This window comes from Monodelphis domestica, chromosome 7, assembly GCF_027887165.1.
Source record: "Monodelphis domestica isolate mMonDom1 chromosome 7, mMonDom1.pri, whole genome shotgun sequence".
Taxonomy (NCBI): Eukaryota; Metazoa; Chordata; class Mammalia; order Didelphimorphia; family Didelphidae; genus Monodelphis; species Monodelphis domestica.
In genome coordinates this window covers 259,750,605-259,764,340 of record NC_077233.1, presented here as the reverse complement: position 1 = coordinate 259,764,340, position 13,736 = coordinate 259,750,605, and the positions used below count along the sequence as shown (strand labels likewise).

The window sequence follows — 13,736 nt, the reverse complement described above, 5'->3', positions numbered from 1 at the left end:
TGCTCACCAAAAGTTAGTGCAGAATACCAATAGAAGATTCATTGGATAATTACATTTGTTGGGAGCTAAGTGGTAGTGGGTACTGTCAGGAAGCCTGGAGTTCTCTTATACCTCAATGACCCTGGGCATGTCACTTAACCTCTGTCTGCCTCATTTTCTTCATCTTTAAAAGGTGAATAATTTTAGTACCTACCCTAGGGTTGTGAGGATAAATGAGATATAAAAGTGCTTTGTAAATTTTTAAATGGCATATATGTTTATATACTATATATATATATATATATATATATAGTGAGACCATTAGCACATCACTAGTGATGACTTGAGTGCATAAGTTGTATAAAATACTCAAGAAATAGATGATTAAAAAAGAGTATACTAGTAAGGTAGAAAGAGCCAGGGAAAACCAACTGTCTGCTGCACTAGTGCCCATATGATATTAAGGGTTATCAGCATTTTGGATTCTTTATGGAAGATAAATGTGAAAGCATGGATTAAAGTTATTCAGGATTGGAATATATAGACTGCAAGCTCTGGTATTAGAAGGAACATCCTCATTAGAGATCATGGGTCCCTTAAAATATGAAGGGTATGAATTATATTTTACTCTTTTCAATCTGTCAATTTATCTGAAAGATTTCAACACTTAAGAACTAAACAATAGTATTAATCTCATATCTCTTTTGAAAGGAAGATAGATGAAGAAAAAAAAGAACAAAAGAACAAAAACATAGTTTCTGTATACCCTGAGACAAATGAGAGTATATCACTTTTTAGAATGGTTGGGTGGTTAAAATGAGTGCATTTTCAGTGGAGATGATATTTGCCATTTAATATTAAAATATTGAAGGTTTGTTTTTGTTTCTTATAGGCTGATGCCATGTATACAAGTGTAAAAGTAACCAATATTTGTTCTGATGGAACTCTGTACTGCCAGGTGCCTTGTAAGGGTCTGTCCAAGCTCAATGATATTTTGCATAAATTAGAAGACTACTTCCATTGTAAGGTATGTACAGTATTATGTGTATGCCAGTACAAAGTTGATATGCCACTAAAATATTGATATTTTTTTAATTTGAGCCCCAAAGTTTGTAGATGCATGTAGTTTTTCACTAAATTCTCTTTAAATTTTTTTGTTTGGTGATGTAGGAGTTATGGACCAGTTACATTTATCTGTTAATCAGCTAACATTTATTATCTTTTTTGTGGAGGCCTCTGTTTTAGTGGTAGAGATGTTGATGATTCAAGGATACAACTTGTTGACACTGTCAAATGAACTGTACTAATCACCTACACAACAAGAAGAGGGAAGATAACTTTGGAGCTTTTCTTTGATAACATTTCTTTAATTTCTATTTTCTGCCAAATGTAGATGTGTGACTCAGAAAGTAACTTTCATGTAGTAGCTGTAATAGTGATATAAATAGCAACACACATTTATAAAGCACTTTAAGGTTTACAGAATAGTGTCCTTAATAATAAAGAACTTTGCCTGTTGGGTCTGTTTAAACTTTTGTTGCAGTTCAAAGGTATCCTCTAAATACTTTAATTTCCCAATAACAAATAAATTAAATCAGTATTTGGATTTAATTTTTAAATTTTAAGATGAATTCCATCATGTGATTTTATTCCTTTCAGTACTAAGAGCCCTGTTTATATATAATAAAGGTATATTTAATTAATAATACCAAATTATTTAGTTATCTTGAAATAAGTGCTTTGAATTTGTATTCCCATGAATTTTTAACAAATTCATCAGATCAATAAAAGAACAGTATATCAGTATCTATATACTGTATAGTATAACAGTATATAGTTCATATAGTTCATCTCTATTTTAAGTAATAGAGAAGGATTTCAATATTTTTTCCTCTGGTTCCTCTGGTAAATCTCAGGTATCTAAGCAGAGTGTTAATGGACATTTTATGATGTTATATGTCAGCCTATGAACAGCTATCATGTAATGAAGGCCTTAAGCTATCACAGATACTCTCATTGTTGGGAGATCAGAAACCACTCTAGCCCAAGCCAGATCCAAAGCCTGAATCTCTGCATAGCATCCCCGACAGATCCAGCTTCAACTTGAAGACTGCTCCAATTTGGAATAGCTCTAAATCTGATTTCTGTAACTTTCACCTATTGGCTTGGATTCTGGGACCTGATAGAATCAGTCTACTCTTTATGTTATATACCACCTTTTCATATATTTGCAGACAGCTATCCTACATCGCACCCAAATCTTTTCTTCTCCAGCTTAACATTCCCACTCCCACCCGTACCTCAAATAGTATGGCCTCCAATGACCTCTTCTGAACATTCTCTAGCTCAGGAACTTCTTAACCTTTATTAATGTCATGAATCCCAGGTAGCAAACTGGGGAAACCTATAGGACCACATTAACATTTTTTTGAGTTCTTAATTCTCTTCCTCCTCCTTGAAAAGGCAAGCACTTTCAAATTGATTATACATTATACAGTCATGCAAAACTTTTTTTCCTTATGTTGCCCCCCAAAAAATTTGTCCAAAATAAACCCAATTGGTTCATTGCTCTATCAAGATCCATTTCACAATAATTGGAAGCACAACCATTCCATGCATCTTTGATACGTCTAGAACAATAGCTCACATGAAAGAGAAAGGTTAATATGGAAGCAGCAGGTCTGATTATGTTATAAGTAATATGCCAATATTACACAGTCACTTATTTTTGTGTATTGATGGCATGATAGTTGGATTTTTATTGAGTAGTAAAATTTAAATTGTACATTTTTGTTTTACAGAACATGACATCTGAGTACTTTGTCTCATTACCTTTCTGTGGGAAAATCTGCTTATTTCATTGCAAAGGAAAATGGTCCCGGGTAGAGGTAAAATTAGGTTGTTTTATTTGCTAGATTCTCTTTCATTGACTTGAATTTGAGTTTATTCAGGAAAACAAAAGTTTTAGGTAAATTAAATCCTATTTGGCTTTCTTTCAATCTGAAATTTAATCTTAATTTTGTAAAATTGGTGAATGTGGCATAATTACTATATGTACAAAATAAGTACCAAAATATGTACCAAAAAGTGAAACCCTCTTAGATTATGGTTATGGGCAAGTAGTCTCCAACTTATAGTATTCTAAAAGTTAAATTGTTTGGAATTAGAAGCACTTCTCTCTATAGAAACAGTATTACGGATGGTAAATAATATCTTAGGCCTGCTGAGAACCTGATTAATCCATAATGTTGTACCTGGCAGCTAGATGACATAGTAGATAGAGCACTGGGCTTGGAATCCGGAAGACCTGAGTTATATCAGGCCTCAGACATTTACTAGGTGAGACCCTGGGCAAGTATTTATCTTCTCTTTGCCTTAGTTTCCCCATCTGTAAAATGGAAGTAGGTGCGGAGTTATTGTGAGCATCAAATAAGATGATATTGATAAAGTGCTTAGCACAGTGCCTGGGACATAGTCAGCTCTATAGAAATGTTAACTATCATTATTAATATTGTTAATGTTATTATTAAAACATACCAACTATATCATAGAACTGAATGACCAAAGAAAGTGGCCCACTTCCCTTTCTGTTGCTTCCATTCTTGCTTCAAATTAGGGTTTCTTTCTTTCCATGATCCAATGTAAAACAACCATTTTAAGGTTATCAACCTATTTTTAAACTGATTTGCCAAAGGGAGATATGAAAGGATTAAAATAACTTCCTTCAAAACTTCCTCTCTCCTTCTGTTTTTTAACTTTAACTTGGCAGAGAAAAACAGACACACGTAGGTACTATATAGCAGATCTTTTTACACAAAGGACTACAAAGGAGCCCCTTTGATATAATGGGAAAGAATACTTGATTTAGATTCATAGATCCTGAATTCCAGTAAACAAGTTATTTAAACTCTCTAGTATGTTTACTCATTTACAAAAAGAGGGAGTGAGATTAGATGATCTTGAAGACTTCTTCAAATATAAATCTATGATCCTAAGGAAAGACTTCATTTCAAAAGCAAACCACACTGGGGCTATGCTTGGTGGCCAGATGTACAATCATAGAAGCTGGTCTGTGGCAAAAATGAAGGATAAAACCTCTTGGAGGAGATAAGGGACTTTGACTAGAGACAATGGACAACAGTGTTGGGATTGGAGAAAGTCAAAGATATTTACTTTCTCTTCTTTCTTCCCTTCACCAGTAAAGTCCAACTATCAGAGACCCTGTTCTGGATGGTGGTAAGGCTAAGAAAGAAGCACGAATGCTGTGTATATGTGTTTATGTTCCTATGTAGTAATCAGTAGAGAAAGGAAGGAAAGGAGATTCCACATAATAGGATGGGAGGGAAAATGGTCCTTTTGGCATTTGGTTTTCTGAATTTAATTGATTCTTTATAAGTTGGGGATTGCCTCTATCCAGTTAGGTACATAAGTTGGGGATTGCCTGCCTGTATCCAGTTAGGTACATTTCAAAGAGACCCAGCTGGGTTAATATATAAAGCTTGGAATTATTCAGTTGACACAACTCTTTACTCTGTAGGATATGCTATGCATGCTGCAGTATACTCTATTGAAATACGTGTTTTCGAACAGACTTTTGTATAGCTTTGTAGTATTTTGTATAAATAAACATGTATTTGCATGATTGATTATTTTACAGTTTAATTTCATTAAATAAAGACAGTTTAATTTAATTAATTAAAGACTTTAAGTACTACTACTCTAACCCTGAACAGTTTTTATATTCATATTACAATCTTGGGGATTCAGTTTATTACCTATCTCAGGGAAGGAGAAAGGAGACATTTATTGCAAGTACATTGGAAGGTGGGGAGAAAAAATGTGAGACATATAATTAATTACTTTGGTAAAAATTACTTATTTTTTCTTAAAGCATCTTTCTTAAAAACTGTGACTCTGTCACTTAGTTTAAATTTATTATGCATGCATGGATGTAGATTGCTTTTTTCAGTCATAATCATTAAGAGCTCCCTTAGGATGAGATCTAGCCGTTGGAATAACATCATTGACTCTGATCACCAGTAATTCCAAAAGGTTTAAATTTGCTCTTGTCTGGAGCTTTGCTTCAAATAATGGGAGCTGAGACATTATTAGTGTTCAGTTTATAAGCTGCCCAATTTGCCAGTAAGATAATACAGTGAACCATAGTTGCTTCTTTGGTTGCATTTCTAGTTCCCTCCAACAGGGCCTTTCACAAACCCATGAAAGAGAAATTAATGAATAAAAAGTTGCCATCTTGGTTGTAAAGCAAAGGGCACTAAGAACAGATGAACTAGTGCATCTCAACTTTAATGTTATGCTAGAAATACCTAAGGCGCCAATCACAAGAATGAGAAGAATTATTTCTAGGATAAAACCCAAGTCTCCTTGGCATATAAGGCCAAATAAACTCTCCATTCCAGTCAGACCACTCTCTTCACTTTAAACCCTACTGTATTCTGTATACTATATAAACCCTATACTGTGTGTATACATATATATGTATATATATATATATATATATATATATACATATATATGTATACACACCAAACCTGTATTCCTTTGCTTGTATTATTTTCTGCACCTGGAACATCCTCCTTTCTCTTTACCTCTATTCAGATTCTACCCATCTTTCAGCACCAGGCTTCTCCAGGAAACTTTTCCCAGACATTCTAGCCCTACATTGATGCCCTCTTTCTTATAGCACCTGTTGTCCATTGTACCACTCATTTTGACACTTAATCATATACTGCCTTGCATTGTTCCATATGTTTGTCTCATCTCCCCATGAGAATGTTGTTAGAACTGTGAGCACTCCCCAGAGTTCCTAGCCTTCTGCTTGTGCTACAGTTTCCAGGGGGAGCCACAAAGGACTCTTGGTTCATCTTGAGATCCAGGAAATATGGACAACAAGGGAGCTGGTGTAGTGACATGCTGGGTATGTGCTATGTTTGACTTCCTGCTTGCCTTCTTTGTTTTCTTCTTTATTTCCAGCACTCACCAATTGTGGGTGCTACAAATGCAAGCTGATTTCTACCAAAGGGGAAGGGAGAAAAGGCTTGAGGAATGCATCTCTGCAATCTCAGCTTAGTAGAGAGAGGAAGGGTCTCTAGAAAGGATGATGGAAGAAATAGTATAAGAAATTAGAGTGCAAAGGATTCCTGGGCATTTTTTAAAAATTTAAAAAATTAAAGAAAACTGGTTAATGGAAGATTGTGACACAATTTAAAAAAAAAAAAGGAGAACTCTCTGTGGAACAATGTAAGAGGAGTTTTTCACTATGGAGGGTAATTTCTGATCTTTGGAAGAAGCAGTATTGCATACTGAATCAAACACTAAAAGAGGATCCTTGTAAGTGAGAGGAACCCTACTGACCACCCCTTGGAAGAATTATTGTGATGAATAGTGATTCCCTGCTGAGGAGCTGAGATATAGCTAAATGTAAACCTAATGTGGCTAATTAGGAAATATACTTCATTTCTGGAGTGGAGTTATGAGGAAGAGCCTGCCAAGACTCATCAGACTCCCCATTTCTTCTTATTCCTAAAGAAACACATAGTCATAAAAGGCAATTAGAAGGTGTTCTTAGTGACATCAGAGGTCTGGGTAGGGAATTGAAAGAGGTGGAATATATATGAATAGTGCTTCTGTGCATACCTCTCTAGTTGCTATTTCCATTTGTTTTGTTGACTGAAGATCATTAATTCAACAAACATTCGTTGAGTGCCCTCTATGGGGCTGGGAATTATAAAGGCATAAATGTAAAAGACAGTTTAGTTTAGCAAGGGCTATAGACCATATATATATATATATCATAGCAGAAGTATAAAAGTACTAGAAAAACTAGTCTTGAAAGAAGTGTGAGAGTTGAACTGGTTGAAACTGAGGAAGGAACATTCCAAGTGAGCAAGAGGACTAAGATGGAAAAAAATTAGATGAATTCAGGGAACAGTATACTATATAGTAGTTCAGTTGCCTAAAATATAAAATAATAAAAGAAGATAGATTTGAGCCAGACCACAAACAGCTTCTACTCAGTAGACAAAAGGGAGCTTTCAGAAGCTCTTTTAAATTTAGATGAGGAAAAAAAATGAGGGAAGTGAACAGATGACTGTAAAATGATAACAGGATTTTGTTTTCTGGACTATGGCTTATGATACTGAACAGAAGATCCCTGTCAAAGAACCAAATATCACAAAAACTGGCAAGAATTTGTTTGGTAGGAAACTTCTAACCAAATTGAGAGGGAAATGGTAGTTAAATGGAAATTTAAGGAGGAAAGAATAATAAAATGACCTAAAATAAAATATGGATAGTAGAATTGCCCAATATGAAAGTTTAAAAATACAATGAACCCCCCCCCCATAAAAACACTAAAGAGAAGGAGGTATCCAGAATTTCTAAAATGGAAACAACAGATTTGCAGGGGTTACGCTATTCTGAATTTGCCAATAATAGAGTAGAAGTTGTATATAATAAAACTCGAAACTGTAATATGAAAAGGTAAAAATGGACCCTTCAATATAACAATTTGTAGAAATGGATTCATGATTAGACTATGGCATAGGAAGGCTAGATCTCACTTAAGTATAGCAAATATGACTTCTAATGATTTAATTTGCCTTTTATTACTGTATCTTTCATTGATTGCATTCTACATTTCTTTATCTTGTCTCTGGATTGTCACAGAACTTTTTAGTATGGTTTCATATGAATTGTAAAGAAACACAAATGGCTTCTCCTAAGTTAAGGCTTAATGGTTTAGTAGTAAGTATATCTCTGAGGACAGAGACTACTGTTTTTGTCTCTTTAGCCCCATAGACACCCGGGCTTAGCTAGCATGTGATGGTAGGTGCTTCATAAATGTTTGTTGATTTGATTCTAACAATTCTTCCTTGGTCTTAATTGCATGTATTTACCTCAGGCTAAACAGTAACTTAACAGTGCATCCTTTGAGTAAATTATAGCATTAGTTAATCCTAGAACAAAAATGAAAGGCTTCCAATGAACCTTTATGATGCATCAACTTTCTTCTTAAAGCCATTCCAGAATATTTCATATTCTATATAACAATTTGATCCATAGCTTGAATCATTGAGGCAACTTTGGAGGGCAGGAAAACGAACAGGATATCCTCAAACACAAACTGTTCTTTCTGAACAGTTCAGTGATTATTTAGGAATAGAATTATTGTCCCGTGGTTAAAGTGTCTTTAGCAATAGCATTTTAATCTTTCATGGGTTTTTGCAACTGTACTGGCTTTTTGTGTCTGACATTGCAGAGTTTAGATCATACCAGTGAGCCTATCTGATTGCAAGTGCACGCGCGTGCAAACACACACACACACCCCATTACTTTATTATGGTTGATCAACTTTTAGCATAATTCATTGCCAAAGTGGGTAACTATTGAGCTCTAAATGACTTTTTTCTCTGTGCAAAGGACAGTTATTCTGTTGCTATACCTTTAGTATGGCATGATGCTTCCCTATAAGTCTGTGGGCTACAAATTTCTACAGAATTATACTATTTTCTGCCTCGTTGTTAGTGACTCTTTTTGCTGTCAGTGTCTTGTGACTGTCAATGCCACTTGCTTCTTCTTACCACTACTTTTTTCCTTTATTCTTCCATTTCTCTCATTTCTCTTTTCTTACCTATTCTGCCTCATATTACTTCTCCCATACCTGTCAGCTTTCTTAAAGACTAGCTTCCATTAAATGATAGGTTATACATCCATTAGCCTTAAGTTCAGTTCAAAATTTTTATCATTGACTTGAATGAAAGCTTATCAGATTTCTGAATTAACTAAAAAACAGGGAAGGATAGTGGACTGTGGAATATAATAAAAGATCTCAAGAGCTAAAATGATGAGCTTCAATTAACAAAATGAAATTTCAATTGAGATAAAATCCTGCACTTGAGTTTTAAAAAATAATTGAAAAGTACAGAGTAGGGAATGGATCACTAGAAAGTTTTTCATGAAAAAGCTAAGAGCTTAAGTTAATTCTTAGACTGCATTAATGGAAATCTTAATGGTGACCCCAGAGATCATTCCTTATATTCTATACTGGTTTAAAAAAATCTAGATTATTGTGTCTAGTATAACATTTTAGAAGAAATGTTGATGTACTAGGCCTAAATAAGAGGATGACTAAGATAATAAAGTTACTAGATAATAATAATCTTTAACATTTATACAGTGCTTACTGTATGTCAGGCATTATACTAACTAAGCACTTTACAATTATTATTTCATTTGTTTCTCACAATAATCCTGGGAGGTAGGTGCTATCATTATCCTCATTTTACAGATGAGGAAACTGAGGCAAACTTGCCCAGGGTCACACAGCTAGCTGAGGCCAGATTTGAACTCAAGTCTTCCTGACTCCAGGTCCAGACAAGTGAAAAATGAGAAAATAGTTTGGGAAGTAGAGATGTTTTATTTGGAGTAGAGGATAATTGTGGGTTAGGGATATGATTACTGTTAAATTTTGAACGTTTGTCAAATAAAAAGAAATTAATTTTTTTTTAGTAAACCGAATTAGAACAAATGGATAAAATGTATTGTGAGATAGTACTCAATATTCAAGTGCTTAAATGGGTGGTCTCATTGATGTGCATGTTCCTTCCATTGATGCAGATTACAGCCAAACATACTTAACTCTCCTTTGCATTTTTTGGTCAAGTTCTCCCATAAACTGACATATTAGCGCCTTCTTCACTTTCTTCTAATATCACGAGGATTCCAGTGGAGCACTTGGACTACCACTATCAGTTGTTTGGGGGAGGGTTTTTGCTCATATGTTATAGATTCAATAAGAAAAACTGCCCAACATTTAGATATACATGAAAGTGAATGCACTGCTCCAAGGGCTGAATTTCCCAGTAGTGGAAATCATCAAATGGAGACTACAGCATTACAAGTAAGATTAAGCATAGAACAAATGAACTCTTCATTTCTAAGATTCTAAAGTGCAGCTGGCCAGTCAGTCATGAGTGTTCTATTGTGTGCTCATTTGGCCCACCAACTACAGTGCTTCAAATATAATGTCTGGACCTTCGGATCTTAAGTTCTTTCTCAGTATTTAGTAAATAAGATGTGAGACTCTCTGCTATTTGCTATCCATCACATGACCTCATTAGGAGTATTCACTCCTCCAATGGAGCTGTGGTCTCACCAGTGCATATATGACCTCAGTAGTGCAGGGCCAAATTGTCTTTGCTTGTTTTGTTCATTTGTCTGTCTTCCAATAAGTTCACCCCAAGAAGGGCACTCAGTGTGCCAGGAGCATACCTTGTTTTCTTGATAACCAATTGAAGATCCAACTGTTATACCTTCCTCTCCTCACATGAACTGACCATTGTGGTCTTATCTCATCTTTGTGGAGTTTAGTCTATGTACTTACTAATTTGCTTTGTGATGCAAACTACCTGCACCCGCCATTTCCATTGCTCAAATGTACATTTCCAGAAACTTCCTGGCCTTACAGCCAGGTTAGCAGTTTTATAAATATATCATAGCAAATCATTAGTGATTCAGCCATATAAGATTTCTCAGTGATTCCTAACTATGCTATGTAAGAATTTTTAAATAGCCTAATAAATGGGAGTCAGTACCAATTTATCCAAGAGTGCCCCATTTTCAGTCACCTTAGAAGCTTAGTGTTAATAGAAGTTCACAAAACTGGATTTTTAAACTTGAGAAAGATTGCATGCTCAGTATGAGCAATAATCTGAATGGCCTTATTATATATCTCAGCAGGTTTTACTGTGCCATAATATCCAGAATATATGAATTTGTTATAATTAAAGAAATTTAAATGTTTGTTATTTTTGGCAGTAGTAATGCTTGTTGTCCTCATTTTTTTTTTCATCCAGACCTGTGATTTTTTTAGTTTAGAGAACTCTCATTTCCTCAACCCAAAGTCTTAAAGCATCATCACCTTGGGCATCAAGAAGTTAAGTGAACTTGCAACATTACTCACACACTAGTCAGAGTATATTAGAGGCACCACTGGTTCCTGGGTGTTCCCAATTCTGAGGCCAGCTCTTTATCCATTATTCTATGCTATCTTCCTTATGTAACATGTTAAAGAGTACCCTTGAAATATATCTATGGATATAGGAGCTTTAGATTTTTTAAAAACAGAACTTTCAGTCTGGAGAGCTAAAAACTGAGATATGCTTTTTTATTATATCTATATTCTTTCCCTTAGTTGAACTAATCTTGTCTTATCACTTGAACCATAACTTTTATGCAGATGGCTCTAACATTTCTATCTTTAACCTTGTCTTCTGATCCCAAATTTCAGACCCAGTTACCTCTGGGATATCTTTCTCTTCCCTCCCCTAAATTTGATTCCCTCTCTCAACATCTCTTTATTTCTTTCAAAGACACTACCCACCATTTTCTCAATCTTTTAAGTTTAGAACTTTGGTTTTTTTATTCTTCTCTTTCCTTCATAATCAGTCATTAATTTCAATCACCTCAGCTTTTAAATGCATCTGGGTTCTATCCCTTTCTACTCCTACCAGCTAAGTCCAGACATCTGTTACCTGTTATCTGGATTATTATTAAAGTCTCCTAGTTTGTCCTCCAGATTCTTCCACCTCTAATCCATCCATCCCACAAAACATCACAAAATTAGTCTTTAAGAAAGCATGAATTTCTCTGTCTTTTCATGCTTAATTCTACTTTTCATATATATGTAAAATGTTCAATTTGGTATTCATGACCATCCCCAATCTGACATCATTTTACTGATCCATCCTTATTTTTTTACCCACAATAAAATCCCTGCTCCAGAATTGTTCCCTTCATTCCTAACTCCAACTTTATTCTACTGTTCTCCCAGTCTGAAATGCCTTTACCCTCTCAATTGTGCCTACTTATCCAAAGTCTACCTTTAATGCAGAACTTAACTCGGGATCATCTCTTACAGGATAGTTTTCATGACTCCTGCAGGCTATATTCATCTCTCCCTTTGTCGTTATTTTGGCACTTGTTCTAAAACCAGCCTTGCATTCTCCCCTGAAATGATTGTAAGTGGTTATTCAACTTTGAGACCTTCTGGGAACAGAGAACTTATTATTCCCTGAAATGACACTTTCACACCACTTTTATTGTTAGGAAATTTTTCCTAATGATGAATTAGAATCTCTAGTTAAATCTCATGTAGCATGACTTTAAGTCCCCACATTATCCTTTTCCATACTCCTTTGATTAAATACAGATTGTCACTTTTTTTTTTGAAATGTTGTATTTGTAATTGTGAACAGAGTATTTTTGATGTCATCTAATGCAGGAGAACTTTAAGTTATTTCTTTTAAAGCACTGTACTTGTAGTCAGTGCTTTTTCCTCAAAAAGAACATGAGAGTGCACATCCTGGTGAACTCACTGGTATGTACTGGCAAATTATCAAAAGCCACATTTTGGAATTCAACTTTGTGCTAAAACTCAGTATGAAGCAAGGAAGAGCACATGACTACACATAAAAAAATGCATTCTCCTTCCTTTGCCTTGTTATACAACATATCTTGTGTGCCTTCTCCACCTGCCACCCCTCTCCACCCTTTATGAATTGCAAGATATGGTAGTACATTTTAGGAAGGACATTGGTGAGCTGGAGAATGCCCCAAAAGAAGGGCTACCTGAATGAAGGCTTGAGGCCATGCCATATGAAGTTCAGCTGAAAAACCTGGAAATGTTTTATCCTGGAGAAGACTTGATGGAGACCTGACAGCTGTCCGTCTTCAAGTAATCAACAAGCAATTGTCCTATGGAAAAATGACTTCTCTTACTTGACTGGAGAGGATAAAATGGGGAATAGTGGATCGAAATTGCAAAGAGGTAGATTTAAGCTTGATGTGAAGAAAAACTTCCTAACAATTAGCTGTCAAAGTGAAATGGATAATCATCCATTTCTGGAGCTGGTGTTATTCCTCTAGACTTTCCAAGCAAAGACTACATAACATGTGAGAAAAGTTGTAGTTTGAATTCTTACTCATTTATGGATTGTCCTAGATGGCCTCTGAAATATCTTTCAACTCCGATATTCTGAGAAATAATTTTTTAATCTATTCTTAAATTGAAATGAATAAATTTAAAATCAGAGGCAGTTGTGGTTCAGTGGTTAAGAGCACTGGGTCTGAAGGAGTCAGGAAGACCTGAATTCAAATCCAGTTTCAGATATTTCCTGTCCACTGGGGCCAGAGTCAGGAAGACCTGAGAGCAAAGTGGTCTGAGACACTTCGTAGCTATGTGTCCCTCTGTAAATTGCTTAACCTCTGATTGCCCAACAAAAGGATCTACCAGAGAAGAAGATGACACACCACTTCAGTGTCGTTGCCCAGAAAATCCAATGGATAGCTGTGACCCATGGGGTCACACAAAGATTCCAACATGACTGAACAACTAAACAAAAACAACAAATTTTAAATTGCTTTAAACTTTTTTCCTTCTTTTCATTAGAGTACTGGAAAACATGTTCCTGGAGCACAAAAAGTGCTATTTCTGTATAATACAGAACTGCTTGAGGTTAACATCATTAAATGGTTTTTCATATCTCCTTGTTAACTCATGGAGCCTGCAGTTTGCCAAAACCATCATCTTCTTTTTAATGAATTATTATTTATAGTTCTGTCTTCTCTGTCCTATACTTAGATGTTCAATTTGTTTTAACCTAAGCAGTTTTCTTTTTATTTCTATTGATTTTTGTTTTCTTAAATTGAGTGTCTCATTCCAGCTCATGAAGTTC

The 13,736-nt window shown here is 35.1% G+C and overlaps 1 protein-coding gene across 9 annotated transcripts in view; it reads left to right on the top strand.

Annotated features, from left to right (window-relative positions):
* TDRD7 (tudor domain containing 7) overlaps positions 1-13,736 on the top strand; it is a 123,264-nt gene that overhangs the window by 92,870 nt on the left and 16,658 nt on the right. For all 9 annotated transcript variants that reach the window (XM_056806687.1, XM_056806686.1, XM_056806684.1 and 6 more), the window contains 2 exons: positions 872-1,006; positions 2,781-2,867. In XM_056806687.1, coding sequence (XP_056662665.1) covers positions 872-1,006; positions 2,781-2,867 — 222 coding nt within the window. The remainder of the gene's footprint in view (positions 1-871; positions 1,007-2,780; positions 2,868-13,736) is intronic.